Genomic DNA, 25115 nt, shown 5'->3' on the forward strand with positions numbered 1-25115 from the left:
CGTGTAAAATAGCAAGCCATTAGCGTGGTTAGCGGCTAGCACTGTGTATTATAAGCTTTCAGCGTGTATATTTATACAGTGTAAAATAGCATGCCATTATCATGATTAACGGCTAGCACTATGCGCATTATAAGCTTTCAGCGTGCATATTTACAGTGTAAAATAGCATGCCATTATCATGATTAGCAGCTAGCACTATGCACATTATAAGCTTTCTGCGTGTATATTTACACCGCGTAAATTAGAATGCCATTAGCTGCACTGTACGCATTATAAGCTTTCAGTGCGTATATATATGCCGTGTAAAATAGCATGTGATTAGCAGCTAGCACCGTGCGCATTATAAGCTTTCAGCGTGTATATTTACGCCATGTAAAACAGTATACCATTAGCATGATTAGCGGCTAGCACTGTACGCATTATAAGCTTTCAGCGTGTATATATATGCCGTGTAAAATAGCATGTCATTAGCATGATTAGCGGCTAGCACCATGCGCATTATAAGCTTTAAGCGTGTATATTTACGCCATGTAAAATAGCAAGCCATTAGTGTGATTAGCGGCTAGCACTGTGCACATTATAAGCTTTCAGCGTGTATATTTATGCCACGTAAAATAGCAAGCCATTAGCGTGATTAGTGGCTAGCACTGTGCGCATTATAAGCTTTCAGCGTGTATATTTACGCCATGTAAAATAGCAAGCCATAAGCGTGATTAGTGGCTAGCACTGTGTGCATTATAAGCTTTCAACGTGTATATTTACGCCGTAAAAAATGGCAAGCCGTTAGTGTGATTAGCGGCTAGCACCATGCACATTATAAGCTTTCAGCGTGCATATTTACAGTGTAAAATAGCAAGCCATTAGCGTGATTAGCAGCTAGCAATGTGTGCATTATAAGCTTTCAGCGTGCATATAAACACAATTTGGTATGAATTCAACTAAGAGATTTGCTGCTGCAGACATTTGAAATTTCACCCATTATAAGTAAATGGAGGAAGAAAAAAAATGTAAAAAATTCATAAAAGATTAGCATTTTGACCTACTTTTCCCAAAATGTAACCAAATCTGTTTTGGATCACTGGTAATCTATAAACCCAATGTGGTATGAATTCAACCAATAGTTTTGCTGCTAGAGTGTTAACAAACAAATAAACAAAACAAACCAAAAACTAGAAAAGCACTCAGTCACCACCAAAATTTAATCATTTGCTCATTGTGCCAGTATCAACAATTCCTGAAAATTTCATGAAAATCCGTCCCTAACTTTTTGAGATATCTTACTAGCAGCCAGCCAGACAAACAAACAAACCCCGATGAAAACATAACCTCTGCCATCTTCGGGGGGTGGGGTAATAATTAGACTTATCACTGTATTTGAGTGAAATAAATGAATGGAGCCCATCTGAGCCCTAATGGGAGCATTTAACAGTATGACACATCTCCAAAAACATTGGACCAAGTTGGTTTTATCTTGATAAATGCACCACATATTCATCAAAAATATTTTAGAAACTATAATTTCAAACTTGCCAGTAAAGGGTATAAATGCAGAAGCGCTTCGAGACCTTGCTGCTTCAAAGAATTGCCCTGAAAATAAAGTCATGGGCTCCCAGTATAAAAGCGGCTGCCCAGCTGTTCATGCCCAGCGGACGTAAGAGATGTAAGAGGTGATTTTGTAGGTATAAATGTGACAGATGGGGTCCAAAACACTCAACCAGGCAGAAGGGCTTCTGAGAATGGGGGGAAAAAAAGCGATCCATGAACTCAGCAGACCTTGGAAAATCCATCACGTTGTATGGATTTCAATCTCGAAATGTCAGGATGTCAATCAATAGCACAAAACTGATCCTTGATATTTTATCGAGCCATCTCAACCTGCGTGAGTGACTGAGGACTTGACAAATCAAAACTAACTGAGTGGTTGTTATATGATTTTTATTTATGTGAATTACTATTTCACAGACAGAAGAACATTGGGTGAAGTCAATGAACAGGTAGCACATGGTCAATAAACATTTTAGCAAGATCCAAAGACAAGTATCAAAGTACAGTATGATGGAAAGAGAACATTCAGTAGACTATCAACAAGTTCATACAATTTTTTTTATCGTCTGTAAAAAGAAAATAAATTTTGGTTGGTACATTTTGCTCTGATAATAAATGATACACAAATGGTTAGTGTACGTCTGCGTGTCAAAGGATAAGGCAAGAAATTAAGTCATTATAACTTTATTCCCCATGAGAATGTTCCCTTGGTAATGATAGAATAGAAAATGAATAAGACAGTGTCATTTATCAGTCTTTAATATACTCTTCCTTCACTTTCTAATCACAAAAATAGATCCATCTGTGCTTAAGTAACTCTTTAAGCCTAAAAGTATAACTTGAAATGAACGAACAATCATGGCGGTGAGTTGTATTTGTGCGCTGCAGCACATTTTAAAGTGCAAAATGGAAACAAAGGTACTGTATTTATTAAATTGTGATCTTTTTCTTTTTTTTTTTCTTTGAGTGCGTTCCACACAGAGTTAACACTTATGACGAATTGCTCGAGTGCATCAGCTAATCGTTACCCCACATGGGCGAATTTTGTTGCCTCTGTGAGATGCTGGCTCTGGTGTGTGATCCATGTTATGGAAGCTGCCAATAAAAAAACCGAAGGTGTGAATTATTTACGTATATATTGCATTGTCTTCCTCCAATGAGGGCGTCTTAAAGAACATCTTTGAGGGTTGAACCGTTCCTGATGGTGGTTAATTGATCAGAACATGGTAGTAATTGATGGTCAGTGTATCTTTTGGTAATTGGATTTTCTTTTCCGGAAGCAAAAGAAAAAGTAGCGGTTAATTATTTTTGTTTTAAAACGCAAGAATTAAAATTGAATTTCAAGGTGTTTTTTCTTTTTCAGCGTCAAAACAGATAAACCAAATTTAAAAAAAAAAAACGACTGATTTTCGTTTTCTCTGTTTAATAACAAAAAAGAAAGTTAATACCTGACAGAAATGGAGAAACGGACCAAAAACACCTGTTATTTATTTATTTTTTTTTTTTCATTTTCTGAGACTGGATATTGCCATTTTTACGGAGGGAACACTAATGCCTACGTCACAAAGATTGTTACGAACGATGGGTTTGTAGGAATCTTCCAGTTTGTACGAAATCTGGACATCACAGACATGCTCCCTCCACAAATGTCTACAAACTCCAGATTTCGTACGAACTGGAAGATTCATACAAACTCATTGTTCGTGATCAAAGCACTCTTTCCTTGCAAATGACAGCATCCAGTCTCACAAATTGAAAAAAATAGACATTTTTGGTCAGTTTTTCCATTTCTGTCAGGTATTCACTTTCTTTTTGTTATTAAAGAGAAAACAAAAATCCATCGTTTTTTAAATTAGGTTTAGGTTTCTGTTTTGACACTGAAAAAGAAAAATGCCTTGAAATTAAATTTTAATTCTGGTATTTTAAAGCAAAAAATCTATTAACCACTACTTTTTCTTTTGTTTCTGATAAGAAAATCCAATTACCAAAAGATACACGGACCGATTGATTTACACCTGGTTGATTTTTTTAGTTTCTTTTATAGAATTTATGTCAGTTGCATTAACTAATCATATTATACGTCTCAGTTCTGTTATCACACATTCCTCCAAAGCTTTGGTTATAGGAGGTATTTACACACAAAGAATATGGTGAAAGATCTAACCCGAATGCTCACACATCTAATTCAATCTAAACTATAACCGATTTAAGTCATGCCGTTTCACATATAATTCATGTTTTATTGCGACAGTTTACACCACTTGGTCTCAGTCAAACCTCGATGCATCGGGCAGCTCCTCCAATCTGTCTGATTATGGAAAAAAAGAGGGTAACCCCTATTTAAACAATACTATATTGCCAAAGCAACGCCAAACGGCAATGCAATTTTACTTAATTTTGCAAAGTGCTGTAGAAACTCTTCAGTTAATGAAGGCCAACAGTTACTAGTCCCGTCGGTTCTTACATGTTGAAGGTCTTCATGTCAGTTCAAAGTATTGTGAAATGTGTGTATTTTACTTTACATTTATTGCTCTATAGCAGCACATCCAGACATAAAACTGAGGAAAAACAACAACAAAAAAAAAACTTTCCTTCACATTTGTATCCACACCACCAAACACATCTGTTTTCGATGCATATTCTTTAAATGGTCAAGTGACACATACTGTATGTTGGGCTGATTTTTCGGTGGCAGTGTGACATGATCATCAGGCGCCCGGCGAGGCGTAAGGTCCGTAATAGCTTCAGCGATCCCAAAAAGAATTCCCACGAGCATGTTTTGAAGCAGCCCTTCTTTTTCATGCAGTTGTATGCTTTACTCTTGTTGTGATTGCTGATACCCCGCACAACACACAATTGCTCACAGTTGTCATTAAGTAATTGAAACAGCTCTATTACACAGTCATGATGATAAATACATTAAGAAGAACTTTTACAAATGTGTCAAGACGACTGTTTAAATCCATGCACGTCATGCATAGATGATGGTCATCCTCTGAGGCCTGCAAAGCCCGCTGTGGAGACAGAGTCGAGTGCTTAACTGTGTGTTGAGCCGCTGTCCAGCCTGTTACCTGTCCGTGTAGACCTCAACATCTTTTACCCCAGTAGCTGTTAACCTGCTTGAACCTGCTCCCAATACAGCCTGCAAACACGGCAAAGCGTTCACATGTACCTCCCTCCAAAGCCCTTTATTATCTAACTGTCTAAGCTGTTGTTATTTCCAGGTGGTTGTTGAACAATGTTGCACCATATACTATATTTCCACTTTTCTTCCTCAGGAATGTTTTTTTTTCTTCAATGTTCCAACAATATTTCACAGATTTCTTTCTACTTTTTTTTTTTTTTTTTTTTTTTTTACAATAACCGTATGGTACACTGGACAAATACAAAACTGGACAGTCACATAGCTGCCACCATACTCAATGCAACACTGCTCAAACGCACATAGCTAATGGATACTAAATGTTCTATTACGAAGTGTGATATGTATTATCAGCTAACCACTTTACACCCTCAGCTGTCTCGTCGTATGTGAGGTCCTGTTCTCCTTGAAACTCTGCAAACCTGTCAGCATGTCTCCGCAGCGACATTGCCAAGATAATTTCCTGCACGTGTTGTGTCCTTGGTGATCTGTTATTCAGCAGTCAGATGTCGGCCGGTTCCATAGCAGTGTGATTGTCTGTTATTTTTATTCATTTAGCTTCATCTTCAGTCATTTCTCTGTAAGGCAGCCTTAAGGTGGTGGTCAAGGCTGAAGATGCCGGAGCTCCTATTTCATGCCGCTTCGCAGCACCTGATTCGCTGCTATGAGCATGACGCTGATGATGAAAGCGATCGCAAAGGCGCATATCAGGCTCTTGCGAACGCAGGTTTGCTTGACTTGCTGCGTGGGGCTGGAACCTGCAAAAGATGAGGCAGAGGGAGGAAAACAAAAATTAAACAGTATTTATGGCTTAAACAGACACTTGGAAATTAAAAAAGTATGCTGTATTCAGATTATATTCATCCCTCTATTCACTAGTAATTCTGCTCTATATGCCAAAATAACACAGACTGTGATCTACTGCAGAAAAAATAATGACAACAAATGGTGCCAGGCACAACAAACCCCGCCCCTCGCACGTACTGAAGCTTATTTTGGCCTTGATCCAGCTGATGTCATCATGTCTATGTATGTGCTGATGTCAGCATATCAACTGCCTCTATATATGTGGCAAGTTTGAAGTAAATTGAAACAAAATTGATGTTTTTATAGATATTAGAAATTTCGCCCATTATAAGTAAATGGGAGGGAAAAAAAGATATAAAAAAAATTTCATAAAAATTTTTAATTTTGATCTACTTTTCCCAAAATGTAACCAAATCTATTTTTGGTCACCGGTAATCTATAAACTCAATTTGGTATGAATTCAACCAATAGTTTTGCTGCTACAGATGTTTGAAATTTCACCCCTTATAAGTAAATGGGGAAAAAAGATTTTTCAAAAATTCATAAAAAATTTTAACTTTGAACTACTGCTCCCAAAATGTAATCACATCTATTCTTGGTCACTGGCAATTTATAAACCAAATTTGGTATGAATTCAACAAAGAGTTTTGCTGTGACAGACATTTGAAATTTCGCCATTTATAAGTAAATGGAAGAAGAAAAAATATGTAAAAAAAAATTCATATAAATTTTAAATTTTGACCTCCTTTTCCCAAAATGTAACCAAATCTGTTCTGGGTCACTGGCAATCTATATACTAAATTTGGGCTGAATTCAACCAATAGTTTTGCTGCTACAGACATTTGAAATTTCACCCATTATCAGTAAATGGGAGAAGAAAAAATATGTTAAAAAAAAAAAAAAAAAAAAAATTCATAAAAGATTAGAATTTTGACCTACCTTTCCCAAAATGTTAACAGATCTATTTTGTGTCACTGGCAATCTACAAACCAAATTTGGTATGAATTCAACCAACAATTTTGCTGGTACTGACATTTGAAATTTCACCCATTATAAGTAAATGGAAAAAAAGAAAAGATCTCAGAATAAAAAAAAATTTAATGTTTGACCTACTGTTCCCAAAATGTAGTGACATCTATTCTTGGTCACTGGCAATCTATAAACCAAACTTGGTAAGAATTCAACTAACAGTTTTGTTGCTACAGTGTTAACAAATAAACAAAGAAACAAACTGAGCCAAAAACAATACCCCTTGCCTCCCTTTGGGGGGGGGGGGGGGGGGTAATAAAAGTTTTCTACACCGGGAGTTATTTAACGCCTGAATGCTGTCTGATGGTAGTTTTCAAGTGACAGAGCTAATCACGAATCCTTACAATTACTTGAACACAATTATAAGAGACAAACATAGCCGAGGAAATTTGTTTTCCACACCTGTATGGTATGTAACTGCATTTAGATTGAAAAGCTGATTGGAAAAATAAACAAATGGATTGGCACGTGACTGCCATATCAAAAAAACCCTCGTCAAAAACACTTGGACACATCAAAGCGCAGCTGCAGATTTCTGAAATAAGAACAGAGGCAGCTGAAGAAAACAGAAGGTTCAGAGGGAACCTTGCTTTGTCAAAACAAAGGATATTTCACAGTCACTAAAAGTGACTTTTCTTTTTGATTTATCCTTATTTCCTCTAGAGGTCATAGCTGTTCGGAGAGAAAAAAACAACATTGCACCATTTGACTTGATGTTGTAGTTGTACACCATAAAAAGACATCATTAAACCCTCTGGATAAACGACACCGTGAACAACCATCTGCAGTTAACACCAGTTTGTCACATTAACTGAGGTATTTTTGCAGTGAAATAATATCATTCCCTTGTAAACTGAGAACACACTCTGTTTGTGCATTACTTTGGGATTTTCCACATTTGCAGAGCATCATTTTTTTTCATGGGTGAACAAAAAGCAATAGGGACAGGGAACAATGACACGATTTGCTTTGCACAGTTGCTCGAATGACGAAACAGCTGCTAAAAAGGGCATAGCGTTTCATAAACTGCTGATCACTGGCTGCAGTTTGGTCGAATCTATCGAGGCTGCTAATGGGAGAAATTTTCATCTCTGCCCTTTGTAAGATGCCCTTCTCTGTGTTATTGCTGGACATTTGCATATAATGACGCAACAAGAAGCACTCAATGATTCCAACTAAACAACTTAACACTAACAGTCTACTGCTACAATACAAGAAGCAGACTTTGCCGTATGATTAACCCATAAAGGCCCACTGCTACTTTTGTGTCAGTTCCCAAATCAAATTTTCTCTCTATTTAACCTTTCTTAAAGCTGCATATGACTTTGGTAGGGATGGGAGTCAATAGGAATTTAACGATTCCGATTCCATTATCAATTTTGCTCATCGATTCGATTCCTTATCGATTCTCCTATTGATTCTCATTGGCTGAGGGAATAAAAGAGTACAAATAGGTGTGTTTGCATTAACTGTCTTTTATATTTCCATCTGCACAGAAAATATAACATATACAGTATGTACAAATAATAACAGATGATGCCGGGCCCGGTTCAGGGGGGGGCGTACAGGGAAAGTGAAACTAAAGACACTTTACTAATTCCACTATCGCCACATTTCTACTACGTGGAACCGGTTTGACTCTGCCCGTCTCCTGTTGTTGTGCACCTCATTTCCTTTCATCTACCTTTGGAAACTTGTATCTGAGGGGGTGCAACGTTTGTTGCCCACACCGGAACTGGGCCTGGATGACAGTCTGGTGTTCACTCTGCTGCTAGATTTACAATCGTCGTTAAGTAGCGAATCAAATGAATCACATACTGTGGACAAATGTTTGAGCATATTGGAGGGATTCCACTCTTTTGAAGAAATGGAAGCTTTGACAGTGTTCCAGTGGACCTGGTGTCGTCTGTTCAGACCGTTTCTGCCTCAACGCCATGTTAGCCACGTTCTGACCAAAACAATGCAGCGTACGCGTGATGTTATCGTGAATGTGCAACGAAGGCGGAATCGATGAGCAGAATCGTTAAGCAGGCAGGCAAATGATTCCAAGGAATCGAGCTACTCGATTCCCATCCCTAGGCTTTGGTCACCAATTTTTCATCAGATCTGTAAAACCCAGGTGATGGCGCAAGTATCACGAATCACTCAGTCTTTCCGTGATTACACAGCTACAGATTACACCGTGATTCGCAGCTTTGACTAATTTATCACCATTTATTATAATATTATCCTCTGTATTTTGCTTTTTTTTCTGTGTAAATCATGAATTTTCCTGTATTTAACTCACTGATCATGTAGACATTTATAAAAGCTCAGATTAAAGTTGAGGGTTATTGAATCAAAAACAGAGAAAACTGGGGAAAAAAAGTGATTTTATTCTATTTTTTTTAGAAAAGTTTTTCTAAATTTATTTCATTGCTTGTAAAATTGGCCACTAAAGGTTACTGATTGATTGATTGATTGAAATCTTTATTTCAAACATGTAGACAGTGAAATTAAAACAAAAATCAACCAACAAAATATCAGTACTGGTACATAAAAGGTTAAGCAAACCAAAGAGAAAATAATAATAATAATAATAATAATAATAATAAAATAAGATAAATGAAATGAAATTATACATGCTCAAGAAGGAGTAGAAAGAAGTAAAAACTTATATACTTCTACCCCCAATCTCTATTCCTTATGATCCCTATATAGCAATTATTTTATATGAATATCAATATAATAATAATAATATGCATATTAACCCATAAAGACCCAGTGCTACTTTTATGTCACTTCCCAAATGACATTTTCTCTATCTTACCTTTCTTAAGTGATTTATCACCATTTATTTATAACGGTATCCTCTGTATTTTGTATTTTATCAGTATAAATCAGGTATTTTCTTATATTTAATTTACTGATCATGAAGCTGTTCATTAAAGCTCAGATTAAAGTTGAGGGTTATTATATCAAAAAACAGAAAAAAATGCAGGAAAAGTGACTTTTGTGGTAAAATACAGGGGTTGGACAAAATAATGGAAACACCTTCACCTCAAGATGATAATGCCCCAATCCATACAGCTAGAATTGTTAAAGAATGGCATGAGGAACATTCTAATGAAGTTGAGCATCTCGTATGGCCGGCACAGTCCCCAGACCTCAACATTACTGAGCATTTATGGTCAGTTTTAGAGATTCAAGTAAGACGTCGATTTCCACCGCCATCGTCTCTAAAAGAGTTGGAGGGTATTCTAACTGAAGAATGGCTTAAAATTCCTTTGGAAACAATTCACAAGTTGTATGAATCAATACCTCGGAGAATTGAGGCTGTAATTGCCGCAAAAGGCGGACCTACACCATATTAAATTATATTTTGTTGATTTTTTAATGTGTTTCCATTATTTTGTCCAACCCCTGTATATCATTAACTGAACATAAAACAAGTGTCTCCATCCACTGTCATTGATCCAACTCCACGGGTTTTACTGGTGAATCAGTGTTGTAAAAGATGAAGGTGTTTCCACGGTAACTACAGAGCCTCTTAACATCCAAATGGGTCATATCTGATGACCACGAAAAGACGATAAACTGTATTTCACCCCAATTATTTACATGTTTTAATAGGATTAGTGGATCAGCATGTATTAAACATTATAAATGTGTAGATTCTTTTAGTCGTCGGTGGCTGTTTGGGTCTTTATGGGTTAAAAACCAACATTACGGTCTCACATCTCAGCACATCACAAGGATATATATATAGGAGGGCTTTTCCTTACTGTCTATATCCACCTGGCAGTCCTCGGGGTTCTCTATGTGGTTCTCCTCGGTCATGATGATGTTCTCGATGTCTTTCATAGAGAGGTGATCGCAGAAGGTGTCGTACAGGAGCCTCTTCAGCTCCTCCACCGTCAGCTTCTGCATATCACACTGGAGATACACATGCATACATACACATACTTTAACTGAACATTAACGTGGACAGGAGCTGATGGGTGTGAAAAAGCACAAGCGCCGACGCGAAGATCTGCACGTACACACACACACACACACACACAGTAGGCATACGGAATACAAGTGTACACGCAACACATAAAGCGAACAGTAACAGCAGAAATGGCAGTGGATGAAAACAGTTTTAGCTGAAAGGTTTCCTATTGTGAACGCACAGTTGTTGAGTTGTCTGTATGAATGTATTTTACCACATTACAAGTACAATTTACATTTGAACGTGTTAGTTTTACATTGGGGCGTGGTCAAGGGCGTCACAGATGGACAGCCCACTACTTTTAGATTCATAACTTTTGAACCAGGTGAGTTTAAGATAAATATTACACATAATTACACAGGTCTAAATGCCATCTTAACCCTTTCATGCATGAATTATGAGAACCTTGATCAAGATTTTTTTTTTTTTCCTGAGTGTTTTTATTCCTCTTTAGGCATAAAAAAACAATGTGATTGATTTTTTTTTTTTTTTTTTTTTTAAATCAACCTGTTTTTCATGGAGTTACAAAAATGTCCACTCGGCTACACCATGAATTTTATTCTTGAAGCAAAGAAACATGTATTTAAAACCCAATATCATAAAGTGACATGAAAACAGTGAAATGAAACCATGTTTAATGCAGCTAATCTGATGTTTTCTCACATTTTAACATATTCCAATATTAGTTATTACTCACTTCATGGAGATAATATGCAAAAAATAAATATTAATAATTGATTTCCACTCAACAACCAACCAAGAACAGCAAAGTTACAATAATGGTATGAATTGCAGTTTATGAGATGATGCATAAGTGTCCACTGTGTTGGTTGATATGGAACTAAAACAACAAAACCCATGAATATACAAGATTAAAGCTGTAGAGTAACTGTCCACTGTAGTGACCACTATGCATGAAAGGGTTAAACATACTCAAAGGGCAAAATTTAGTTTAAAATATTTTTAAATGAAAAATATCAAAAATTCCTGTCACGGATGGACAAAAAATTATCGTCCGTTTTCTGCAAAGTTACAAAGTTCCAATGACATTTTCATCCTAAAATGTATTGAGTGTATACCTTAAACAAGGGGTGTCAAACTCATTTTCCTTCAGAGGCCACATTCGGCCAAGTTTAATCTCCAGTGGGCCAGACCAGTAAAATAATGGCATAGTAGCCTATAAACAATGACAACTCCAAAAAATAACATTAAATTATGAAAAACATTTACATTTTACAAACTATCCAAACAAAAAGGATGCGAATAACCAGGAAAAAAATGAAATTTCTGAAGAAAAATAAGAAGAAATAAGAAAAATTTGATCAATATTAATCCTCAATTTATGATTTCTACATGTGCATTACAGATCAGATCTACCAAGGCACAAAACGGGCAGAATATTGTTAAAACTGCACTTATTTTTCTTTAGACATTTATGGTTGTTCATATTTGTTCAGATTATTGACGTTTTATTATTAAAGGATATCAGAATTTAATGTTCTTCGCAATAAATCAAAGAGTAAAAATTGGTGTTGACATTATTTATAGGCATAATGTCATTATTTTTTCACATTAAACCAAGAAGAAAATTAATTATTTTTAGGTTATTATGCTGTTATTTTCGAGTTCGACACCCTTGACTGTTAATATCTCCTATACTTTGCAAATTCATCCCGTGGGCCGGATTGGAACCTTTGGCTGGGCCGCATGTTTGACACCTGCGCCTTAAACCCTCTATTTTACAACCTAATAATTAGTTAGAAGGAAAAAAATACTTTATCATACCTAAATAGGAAGAGTTTTGAAAAATGGCAGCGTCACGTATGGACAAGTAAAGTAAATATGAAATTAAATGTTTTTTATTTCAATTCTCAATATCATATCCTCTTTTTTTTTTTTTTTTTACAATATTTCTAACATGCAAATGATATAAACATTATGTCCTTCTGAGACCCAGAAAGTAAAAGTTTTTAATTTTTTTTTACATTACATAATTGCCTTGATTGGAAACCGTATAATGTCACAGTTTTTCAGTTATTTTTTATTTTTATTTAATTAAATGTCCTTTGCAGTGGACTTTTTTTTTTTTTGTTTGTTTTGAATAAAGCTATGAAACTCTTGTCTACTACAGAGGACAAAAATGCATTGTTGGATTTCAGGAGGATATATATAAATATCACTCCTTTAAGAGTAGAGTTTATGAAATAGAGGAAGAAGTCTGTGCCACTGTACAAACAAGGTGGTGAAACAATGAGGTCTCTGCTCCGTCTGTAGGTATAAATGGTTAATTTTAAGGTAACAAAAACAGTTATTTTGATTATACTATTGAAAGATAATTATTAATATTATTAATTTCTGTAAGATTCCTCTAAATCTCATACAGTGGATCTTTAATATTGGATCAATAATGGAGAAAGAGTCACCTTTTTTTGCCATTTTTTTGTGTAAAATTAAAGAAATATTAACAAACTCTGTAAATCTGACACTTCAACAAACTAGCACGTCTGACTTGATTTCAGTAAGTAAATCCTCCTGAAGTTGCCAAACCACTCTCAGCTCAGCTCTGTTCGTCATTTTCTGAGCTGGAGTTTTACCAGTGTGACCTGAGGCGGTGTGCGATCACTGCAGCAGCACATGCTTTATACTACTATTCTGTTATATAATGTTATGTGAAACTATGCAGCCTTTGCAACAATCCCCTGGGTTTTTTTTTGGAGTCTCCCAGCAGGTGTCTTTTGGCTGTTTCTTTCTTCGTACACTGCACCGAACAATCCCATCCCATAAGCCCCCCCCCCCCCCCCCCCCTCTGCATTTCACATTTCATTTGGAGTCTCACTTTCTGACAGTCGCTCTGGAATCATTATCACACGAGTACAACAAAGGCGGCTTTGACACGAGCTACATCCCATTCATTTCCATTCCACTGTCAAAGTGAGCAGTTGATTATCTAATGAGGTGTCTGTAAATAAATTAATATCTGTTATTTATATATATATATATGAAAATTGACGGTAACACTTTATAAGTACACACTATGAAGCATTACTTAAGCATTAACAAATACTGAATTCATCATTTATAAAGCATATTTCTAACATGTATAATCATTAATATATGGTTTATAAGCACAGTTATAAATGTTTTACTCAACATTAATAAGAACATTAGTTATGGATTAACAAATACTGAATTCATCATTTATAAAGCATATTTCTAACATGTATAATCATTAATATATGGTTTATAAGCACAGTTATAAATGTTTTACTCAACATTAATAAGAACATTAGTTATGGATTAACAAATACTGAATTCATCATTTATACAGCACATTTCTGACATGTATACTCATTAATATATGGTTTATAAGCACAATTATAATGGTTTTACTCATCATTAATAAGAACATTAGTTATAGATTAACAAATACTGAATTCATCATTTATAATTTTGTTGTAACTTTTGTGCAATGACAGTAAAGGCTATTCTATTCTATTCTATTCTATTCTATTCTATTGTAAAGCATATTTCTGATATGAACAATCATTAGTATATGGTTTATGGGGGCGGCCATGGCTCAGTTGGTAGAGCGGGTCGTCCAATAACCGAAGGGTTGACGGTTCGAATCCCGCTCTGTCCTAGTCAGTCCGTTGTGTCCTTGGGCAAGACACTTCACCCTCCTTGCCTCCAGTGCCACCCACACTGGTGTATGAATGTTTGGTGGTGGTCAGAGGGGCCGTAGGCGCAAAATGGCAGCCACGCTTCTGTCAGTCTGCCCCAGGACAACTGTGGCTACAGATGTAGTTTACCACCACCAGAGGGAGAATGTGAGAGCGAATGAATAATGGGTCAATAATGTAAAGCGCTTTGGGTGTCTAGAAAGGCGCTATATAAATCCAATCCATTATTATTATAAGCACAGTTATAAATCTTTTACTCATCATTAATAAGAACATTAGTTAAGCATTAACAAATACTGAATTCATCATGTATAAAGCATATTTCTGACATAAATACTCATCAGTATATGGTTTATAAGCACAGTTATAATGGTTTTACTCATCATTAATAAGCTCATCTACAATGTGCTTAATGATTGTATTTTCATACTTTATAAATTACGGATTCAGCATTTAAAAATTTAGTATTACATCACTTACAAACCAGTTATGATGTGCATTTATGCTTGCACATACACTATTCCACCATGTACTAATGGTTAGTGAATATTTTAGTGGGTATTTTATGCTAACGCACACATTTATTTTCCTATAAACAGTTCTTTATACAGGAAGTCATTATTCCAGGTAGTTATAAAGCATTTACTACTCATTAATTAAATATATGGTGTGAGCTCATCTAAAGTGTGGACTATCTATGCCATCTAAAGCATTTACAAATGAGATTTAAAGGTTGACAATGCCTAAAGACTCACAAAAGTCTGAGTTATTCTAACAAAGGAAAGACAGAGCACATGGGATTATTAAAACAAACTGCATGATTGAATGATGAATGATTATGAATGATTAGTAGAACATTTATAACTGTGTTTATAGACCACATACTTATGAGTATTCATGTCAGAAATATGCTTTATAAATGATAAATTCAGTATTTGTTAATGCTTAATTAATGCTTCATAGTGTGTACTTATTATAAAGTGTTACCAAATTGACTTGAATGTTCTGAGGAAAAAAAAGACCACCGCCACACACAAAGAGGAGGAGATGTGAGCTCAGATTCCTGATGAAGGACGCGCCGCTCTAAGGAGGGCTCTCCAAGATTAAAATCCGCCCATTAATAACCTGCTGGATGTGGCAATTAGAAGTAGTTTTGCTTTAAAGTCGTACGGTGGCTGTGCGTTAATGCTTCTGTGTCTGGTGGTTTGAGACACTGGCTAATAGGCAAGAAATGAGCTGTACACTGTAAAAACAAAATCTGTAATTTGGCAGAATTTTTACCGTTTAATTTACGGATTTTTCCTGTGTTTTTAAGATACAGGAAAATATCAATGAAATGACAAATAAACTGTGATTTTACATGTCAAATAGAAAATAACATGAAAAAACTGTAACTGTGAATGACCAAAAAATTTCCATTTTTTAATTTTTTTTCGTTTCACAGAAAAATACGGTTAAAAATACATTTGCAAATGTATCATAATTTTCTCAAATATTTATTTTCTATTTTTGAGATTAAACTGTTAATTTAAAGTTTAATTCTGTTCAAAAAAACAATAAAATGAGGTAAAATTACTGACAATTAACTGTTAAAGAAGTATTTGTTCTGTAAGTTTAACAAGACTTGTTTGTTAATTGACAAATATCTTGCGTAATTACAGGAGGTTTCACAACAAAAATGTTGAATAAATGTATTTTTGTGAATGTGTAACATGTATAAGCACTGATAAACTGTCCAAATACAGTTTTTTTTTTATCAGTGGATTATACAACTTGGTCTCATTGAAAAGTATATTTATAGGTAATTTGATTGTTTTAATACATGTAAATATTCTTTATTAAACATTAAAAAGTTAAAAATATGCAAAATCTCATGTAAAGTTAGGGCATAAATCTGTATTTTAATTATGGAAAATTACTGTAGTTTTTTATGATGGTTATTTTCCGTTATTTAACAGTATTTTTTCGGCATCCCTGCTGCTGGAATAATATCATTTTTTTTTTACTTTTTTTTTTTTTTTTTTTTTTTCAGTGTAGAATAATAAGCACCTTCCAAAAAACAGAGTCAAAGTCGGTGCCGTTGAACTTATCTGGCAACCCAGCTGCCGTCAGTTTCGGACCCAGAAGGGTGACAAACTCCTCAAAGTCCACCTGGCCATCGCCTGCAGGAAAGAAGAACATTTGGTGTTTATTGTTGCTTCACAATAAACTGCATGGAGTCCAGTTTTATAAACAAAACCAGAGTCGCAATCTGTCCTTTGTGACTGAGCGTCATAAAACCCAAGCTGGAGCCACTGATCATGCGTGTGTGTGTGTGTGTGTGTGTGTGTCTCACCGTCCATGTCTAGTCTCTGGATGATGACTTCCAGCTCCACCTCATTTGGCATGTAGCCCAGGGAACGCATGGCCATTCCCAGCTCCTGTTTTGAGATGAATCCATTCCCATCGCGGTCAAACACTTTGAAGGCCTCGCGGATTTCTGCAGGAAACACACACACACACAAAAAAAAAAAAAAGTTGAAGTGTTATACGAGAGAGCAGGATATGAAAGTAGGAAATGTTCCAGGCACCAAAGACACATTTGTTATGCCGCATCAACGCTTGAGTCATACTTATATGATGGTTGGCGGCTTAGGAGAACAAATTCCACCAGTAGAATACAAAAAGAAAAAAAAAAATTGAACTAAAATAAAATAAATCCCTTTAAAAATGTGAGCGAGACAAATTGACAATGGAAGGTTTAATAATAAAACACCAATTTACAACGGCTGATTTATTTTTCATTTCAGACCACGTATTTAATGTTTTTGTCATATCAGCTTTATTTGATTTGTAAATATGTACATCCATTCAGAAAAAAGACTGAATGAGAAAAACTTCATCCATCCAAAAAAGACCTCATCTTTCAGAGGTGGACGATGGACGTTTTGCTTCCAAATGTATGAGAAAATAATTGAAAGGTTTAAAAAAAAAAAAAAAAGATCCTTAAGAAAGGGATTTGGATATTTCACTCAGATACGGTGCATATCAGAATGTATTAAACACATAATAAGATTAGAAAAAGTACTCTGCATTTATTTACATAACCGTTCCTCAGTAAATTGTTGAACTCAAACTTGAAATATTCGGTAAATAATTTTCACATGTGCTTCTGTGCTGATATGAAGCTTGTGTTGTGCATCATAAAAGTTTGTCTATTTAACCCATAAAGACCTGAATCATTCACTGATATTAAATTTGAAATACCTGTTGATCCACTAATCCTATCAATACATGTAAATAATTGGCGTAAAATACAGTTTTTCATCTTTTCATGCTCATCAGGCTCCATAGTTACCATGGAAACACTGTCATCTTCTACAACATTGATTCACCATGGAGTTGGATCAATGACAGTAGATGGAGACGCTAGTTTTAGGTTCAGTCATTGATATATTTGCTGAAAAAAAATCACTTTTTCTCCAGTTTTCTGTTTCAGATATAATAACCCTCAGATTTAATAAGAGCTTTAATGAACATCTACATGATCAGTAAATTAAATATAGAAAAATCCATAATTTTCACTGACAAAAATGCAAAATACAGAGGATAATATTATAATAAATAGTAATAATTCACTTAAAAAAGGTGAAATTTAGAGATAAATTTATTTGGGGACTACCACAAAAGTAGCACTGTGTCTTTATGAGTTACAATAAATAACCATATTAGTTGTTTCACAAAACAGAAACTTTGAAATGTGCATTAATATGGATCATGTACAATCAATATGCACATTTGCACATGACATTAACTTATGAACACCCAAACATCTACTGGCAACCAAAGCTGTCTACTGATGTAAAGTGTTTAATACCTGTTTATCCATTAATCCTATCAATACATGTAAATAATTGGTGTAAAATACAGTTTTTCATCTTTTCATGATCATCAAATATGACCTATTTCAATTCAATTTCCTTCAATTTTTTCTGTTTTTTATTTAATAACCCTGAACTTTAATCTGTGCTTTAATGAACATCTACATGATTAGTAAATTATATATAGGAAAATACCTGATTTTTGCTGGAAAAACACTAAATAAAGATGATAATATTACAATAAATGGGGATAAATCACTTAAGAAATATTAAATAAGGAGAAAAATCCATTTCGGAACTGCCACAAAAGCAGCTCTGGGTCTTTATAGGTTAAGCAGCACATACATCTTTAGCAAATTTCCGCTTAAATAGTTGCTATTAGCTAGTGTTGGACAGTGAGGAGCAGAAGAAAAGTACTGAAAATCTCATGAACAAGCTCATGAATGTCCACAGAAAAAGAGACTTGAATCCACCAATCAAACACCAGTGTCCAAGCTATTAGCATGGACAGAGGAAACCAAAGCATTAGCATAGAAATCGACTTAACCCTTTGTAGGGCACTCATAGAAATACTCTGAAATTCAACATTTCAAACTTAGTGTGTTATTGGAGGACATAACAAGACTTCATTACTTTTGTAAAATTAAAAAAAATATATATTATGTAGAAAATCAAGGTAAGTGAAGTTACCATATTTGGTTCCTTACCCGCAAGTGACAAAAAAATAAATAAATAAGTAAAAAAAAAAATACAAGAAGTATATATAAAAAAAATCAAGAAAAATGCAAGGAAGGTGTAAGGAACATCACTTTACATCCATATTATCCCTTTGAACATCATTCCTCACATTAGTACCATTACGTCATGGTACTGAACAAACACTCACTGTTCATGCAGAGGTGGACCTTACAGACCCTGGAGACCACATTGGACCTCAGATTGTTGACTCACTGTCCTCAGGCTGATACACCCAAGTGAAGTGTGTGAAGTAGAGCTATCGCAGGTCTTTCCTTCCTGCAGCTGTCAGGCTCCACAACAGAAACAGCTCCAAATAATTCAGTGCAATAAACCGTATCTATATCCAACCTGTGACATGAACAGCATGTGCACAGCTGTATAGAGTATAGGTAGGTTTCTCGGTTTGTCTTTATTTTGATTTTGCACTTTGATCTTGTGTGTTTTTGTGTTTTGCTGCTGTAAACCTGGACTTTCCCCTATTGGGATGAATAAAGGCTTATTTTATCTTTATCCTTAACGTAATCTGTATCCTTATCAAAATCTTTATCCTTATCGTTATCTTTATCGTTATTGTTATCCTTATCTTTATCCTGATCTTTATCCTTATTGTTATCCTTATCTTTATCCTTATCGTTATCTTTATCCTTATCTTTGTCCTGATCTTTATCCTGATCTTTACCTCCGCCAAGGAGGTTATGTTTTTGCCAGGGTTTGTTGTCTGTCTGTCTGTCTGTCTGTCTGTTTGTCTGTCCGTTAGTGTGCAACATAACTCAAAAAGTTATGGACAGATTTTGATGAAATTTTCAGGGTTTGTTGGAAATGGGATAAGGAAGAAATTATTAACTTTTGGGGGTGATCGGGGGTGGGGGGGCCCACTGATCAGCCTTGGCGGAGGTCTGCGCTCTCCGAGTGCTTCTAGTTATCCTTAGCTTTATTCTTATCGTTATCCTTATCATTATCTTTATCGTTATCGTTATCATTATCCTTATCATTTACCTTATCATTATCCTTATCATTATCCTTATCGTTATCTTTATCCTTATCTTTATCCTTATTATCCTTATCGTTATCTTTAGTGATATCTTTTTCCTTATCATTATCTTTATCCTTCTCCTTATCTTTATCCTTATCGTTATCTTTATCCTTATCTTTATCCTTATCATTATCTTTATCCTTATCTTTATCCTTCTCCTTATTTTTATCCTTATCATTATCCTTATCCTTATCATTATCCTTATCTTTATCCTTATCCTTATTATTATCCTTATCCTTATCTCTATCTCTATCTCTATCTTTATCCTTATCCTTATCATTATCATTATCGTTATCCTTATCTTTATCCTTATCTTTATCCTTATCTTTATCCTTATCTTTATCCTTATCTTATCCTTATCTTTATTATTATCCTTATCCTTATCTCTATCTCTATCTCTATCTCTATCTTTATCCTTATCCTTATCATTATCGTTATCCTTATCTTTATCCTTATCTTTATCATTATCCTTATCCTTATCCTTATCTCTATCTCTATCTTTATCCTTATCATCATCGTTATCCTTATCTTTATCCTTATCTTTATCTTTATCCTTGTCCTTATCCTTATCCTTATCTTTATTATTATCCTTATCCTTATCCTTATCTCTATCTCTATCTTTATCCTTATCATTATCGTTATCCTTCTCCTTATCTTTATCTTTATCCTTATCCTTATCTTTATCCTTATCATTATCCTTAATTTATTGTTATCATTACTGGTTTCCTTATCTTTATCCTCATCATTATCTTTATCCTTATCTCTATCTTTATCCTTATCATTATCGTTATCCTTCTCCTTATCTTTATCCTTATCATTATCTTTATCCTTATCTTATCTTAAATATCTTGTAATGTATGTAGAAATTACTAAAAATAGTCTCTTGCCTGATAAAGGGTTAACCAACACCATCACTGGTCATCCAGACTACACACACCCCAACACACACTAATACCAAACACCACCAACTCAAATTAACCCCACCCAGACTCATACACTGTAAAACTGAAAGAATTCCCATCATGACACACATTTATTTACTCCAGCAGCAAAACAGGATTGTAATAAAGTCGTTGATGTGACTGGTGAGGGAAGTTTTTGAACGGACTTAAATGTTTTGTCAGTTTTACTCGTCTGTGTTGAAGCACTTGAAGAAACTCCACTGATTATTTCCGTGCTTGTCGTGCGCACTGCTGAACTTGTCTGAGTAGTTGCCTGAGGCTCTGATGGGAGATTCGGAGTCTGAGAAAATGACCCTTGCGATGCTATCATGGTTATCTCAGTATGCAGTTGTCGAGAACAAACAAATCCCACGCTGAGATTTTCAGCGCAGGAAGGCTTAGCAAAGAGATGTCCTGAGTTGCATCATGGGGCATGTAGGAATTAGTGTTTTTGAAGCTTGACCTATAAAAAGTGCTCTCTCCATGTAGTTTAGACATCTATTTTCTTTTTTCCATAGCAGTTGCAGATGTTTACTCGATATTTTGCAAAGGGGTGCATTTAGTGGAAGCTTATTTATTTATTTATTTATTTATTTATTTATTAGATATGTATTTATCTACAATAATTGCAACTGCACCAAGTGTTCAGAGAACGCAAACCTCCGCCAAGCACCCTGAACAGTGTACACAAATTTCTTTTTAACCCTTTCATGCATGAATTATGAGAACCTTAATCATGATTTTTCTCCCCTGTTTTTATTCCTCTTTAGACATGAAAAAAAAAATGCAATTGACAGCTTTTTATGAACCTGTTTTTCATGGAGCTGCAAAAATGTCCACTCAAATGGATACGATGCATTTAATTTTTGAAGCAAAGAAACATGTATTTACTGATATACAGTGAAAACTATGAAATATAAACACTTTTTCACTTTCTCATATTTAAACATACTCTAATACTAGTTCTTACTCACTTCATGGAGATAATATACAAAAAACCCATTTTGTTAAAGAAAAAATGATAACTACAGTCTAATAACAATTGATTTACACTCAAAGATGTTACTGCAGATCAGGTTTATCAAGAATAGCTAAGTTACATATGCATAAGTGTCCACTGCGTTGGCTGATATGGAACTAAAACAATAAAACCCATGAATATACAAGACAACAGCTGGAGAAGAACTGTCCACTGTAGCGACCAGTATGCATGAAAGGGTTAAATTCAACAGTTTCGAGGTTGTTCCATACAGCAGAAAAAGTTGAAGCTTGGTACCAGTCATGTATATGTCAAATTATATTCAATTCCAATCAATATTTGTTGAGTTATAATGAAAAATGTGTCGTAAATGGGATTTTCAATGTTAAATTGAAATGTCCACAGAGTCCACATTCCACAGTGGATGTGGACAATTTTATGCCAGATACAAGATATTCTTATCAGCTACGGGTGGATCAAATTGGAGGCTAATCGGAGTCGTTTTGAATTTTTTATGAATTTTCGAAAATTGCTCAATGATGAGAGATAGAAAAATTTGTGATGTTGTGACCTTGCTGTGACCTTGAACTCTGGCCTACTTGGCCCAAAATTTAATGGGTTGGTCCCAGGGCCTAGGCCTATCTGTGGGGACAATTTGGTAAAGATGGTTGGAATAGTTTTCCCGTAAAGTTGCAAACAAACAAACACACAAAGCAAAGTGATCACAATACCTCCTGGTGGAGGTAAATATGCCAGATTGTAGCAACAGTGCTAATTTCCATCTGTAGTCCCTAGGCAGGTGACAAGAATGGCAATCGACAAAAAAGCAAAACATCATAAAAACACACAAAACAACACAGTGAGGACGGTCTACTGATGGTCACAGGCTTGGTTTTCCTTCATCCAACATTTAAGTTGTGATTTGAAGGAGGCATATGATTGTGAGTCTCTTATGTGAAAATGTGAATTGTGGTTGTGTTGTGATTTTTTCATTCGGGCACTTCTATGAAACTGGTCCCTAAAAACAGGACATGGGGGCTAAAAAGTCAAACCAGATGTAGACTAATGTTATGAAGCAAGTTTGGAAGCACTTTGGGTCTATTTTAAAAAATAAATATGTACTGAGATAAAAGAGAAACAATTTTTCAGATAAAACACTTTAATATTATTTTTACATTTTTGTACAAAAATTTGCATGTAACATGGTAAAAAAAAAAAAAAAAAAAAAAAAAAGGACACGAAAATTACAAGCTACTTTTTTGTGTGTGATTATTTCTTTATTTTCTCACAGGTATATTTTGGGAATTTAACTAATTATGCAACTGTTGCACTACAAAATTCAAAAACCTTACCAAGTGTATTTTTCTCATTTCTAGTCAACATATCTCATTACACTTTAAATAAGACATAATCACCTAAAGAGTAACATTTCAGTGAGATATAAGAACTTATTTTTTAGACAATGCATCTTGAAAATCTTGTTTCAAGAAATCTTGTCAATATAATTTTCACTTGTTCCATTGGCAATTTTTTTTTCCTTTTTTTTTTTTTTTGCTTGACTTAAGCAAAAAAAAAAAAAAAAAAAAAAAAACTGCCAATGGAACAAGTGAAAATTTTCTTGGCAAGATTTCTTGAAATAAGATTTTCAAGATCTATTTTCTAAAAATAAGTTCTTATATCTCACTGAAAAGTTACTCTTTAGGTGATTATGTCTTATTTTCAGTGTGATGACATATTTTGACTAGAAATGAGAAAAATACACTTGGTAAGATTTTGAATTTTGCAGTGTGCAAAATCACTTGTGATTTAGTTGTGTTTAAATGGGCAGGTTCCGCATGTAACGCAAGTGGACACAAAGGGTTACACACGAAACCTGGAATGAGACTGAGATTCATGTAAAACCCACATGTCTGGATTAGAAAAACCACTAGAATTGTCAAATTTAACACAGTGTCTTTATTTACAGCAGTATATAAGACCATTTACAGCCATGTTTTCCAGATCAAATGCACTGACACCTAGGTAGCTTTTCCTGTCCTAATTTTGGTCCTATTTTTGCCCCAATATTTTATTAAAAATGCATTGATTTTAGGATGGCTCAGAGCAAGAGTCTAATTTTTTTTTTTTTTTTTTGCATTTACCTGAGATCATCATTAGGTCCATCCTGGGGGGAAATATGTCTAAATTTCTCTTTTATTATTGAGTCTAAAAAAGCTGGAAAAGTGCCAGACACTAAAATGAACCCAGTTTCATAGAAGCACCTATTTGGCAGATGTGATGTAGTTTTGCACAAATTGTATGAAATGATATTGAAAACACTCAGGAACAGCAAAAGTATTTAGTTTGCAATAGGAAAAGAGCTTGAGTACAGAAAATCAAACATCCAGTGAAAAGATGTTACGTTAAGATGAAAAGTTCAGCCACATTGAATCCCTTCATTTATATGCAATAACATCCACCATCACATCACGACAATGTTAGATTTGTCAAATCCTCACGTCACGCATCTAGTAAGCGCGCAGAAGAACAGAGCTGGAGATGAATCTTAAGATACAGATGATGCACAGAGTTAATCTTCAGAAAATCATATGTTATGTGTGTAATCTTACTAATCTCATATTGGTCTGAATAAAAAAAAAAAAAAAAAAAAGAATGCACCGTTGAATAATCCTGTCACGTTTAGGCTTTACAAGTTTCTGGGGGAATTAAAGTGGCTAATTTAACTTTGCAAATGACAAAATGTAAAGTGAGGTTCTAATGAATAATGTAAACAAAACAAGTAGTGAACAGTGGCACTAAATAATGCAGAACTTGTCTCTGTTGTACAACTGACAGGCAATAACAACCTACTAGGTGGGCAAAATAAATATTCAAGAGTGGATTTAAATGACTTTCCCTTTTCACTTTACAGCCAATTAGCTGTTGTTAAATTCCTAAAGTGTAGCGCTAAATAAACTTCATAAATCCACCACCGAGCCCAAACCTTGTAAATGGGAAGTGCCACTCCAGTGATTTACCGGAATGTCAGAACGGCAACAAATGGCCGAGCCTCGGGCCAAAATCTACAGCGTGACATTCTGTGACAAATATTTCATGAAGAAAAACAAAACACAACAAATAACAATGACGGCAAAAAAAAAAAAAAAAAAAAAAAAAAAAAAGCATATGTGCGTGTGTGTGTGTTTGTCTATAATGCAGTAGCGCTGCTCCAGGAAATAGTCTGTTGTAACCAAATCCACATCCAAAGAATAGGGGCGGCCACAGGGACAAGGATACCTGGCAAAGACGCATTACAGTGGATTACATCTGAGTATGTAATTTATAAAAACCCAGCAGAGTGACATTCACAGCAGCTGTTTTTCACCTTAGTTTTTTTTTTTTTTTCCTA

At 34.9% G+C, this 25115-nt stretch overlaps 1 protein-coding gene across 1 annotated transcript in view; it reads right to left on the reverse strand.

Moving 5' to 3' along the window:
* Window positions 1–3502: 3502 nt before the first annotated feature.
* Window positions 3503–25115, reverse strand: part of LOC115426329 (calcium-binding protein 7-like) — a 68612-nt gene continuing 46999 nt past the window's right edge. Inside the window, exons 2-5 of the mRNA XM_030144375.1 lie at window positions 16512–16655; window positions 16226–16338; window positions 10288–10438; window positions 3503–5445 (exon numbers count right to left, since the gene is read on the reverse strand). Coding sequence (XP_030000235.1) covers window positions 5315–5445; window positions 10288–10438; window positions 16226–16338; window positions 16512–16655 — 539 coding nt within the window. The 3' untranslated portion in view covers window positions 3503–5314. The remainder of the gene's footprint in view (window positions 5446–10287; window positions 10439–16225; window positions 16339–16511; window positions 16656–25115) is intronic.

The sequence above is a fragment of the Sphaeramia orbicularis genome, chromosome 9 (assembly GCF_902148855.1).
Source record: "Sphaeramia orbicularis chromosome 9, fSphaOr1.1, whole genome shotgun sequence".
Taxonomy (NCBI): Eukaryota; Metazoa; Chordata; class Actinopteri; order Kurtiformes; family Apogonidae; genus Sphaeramia; species Sphaeramia orbicularis.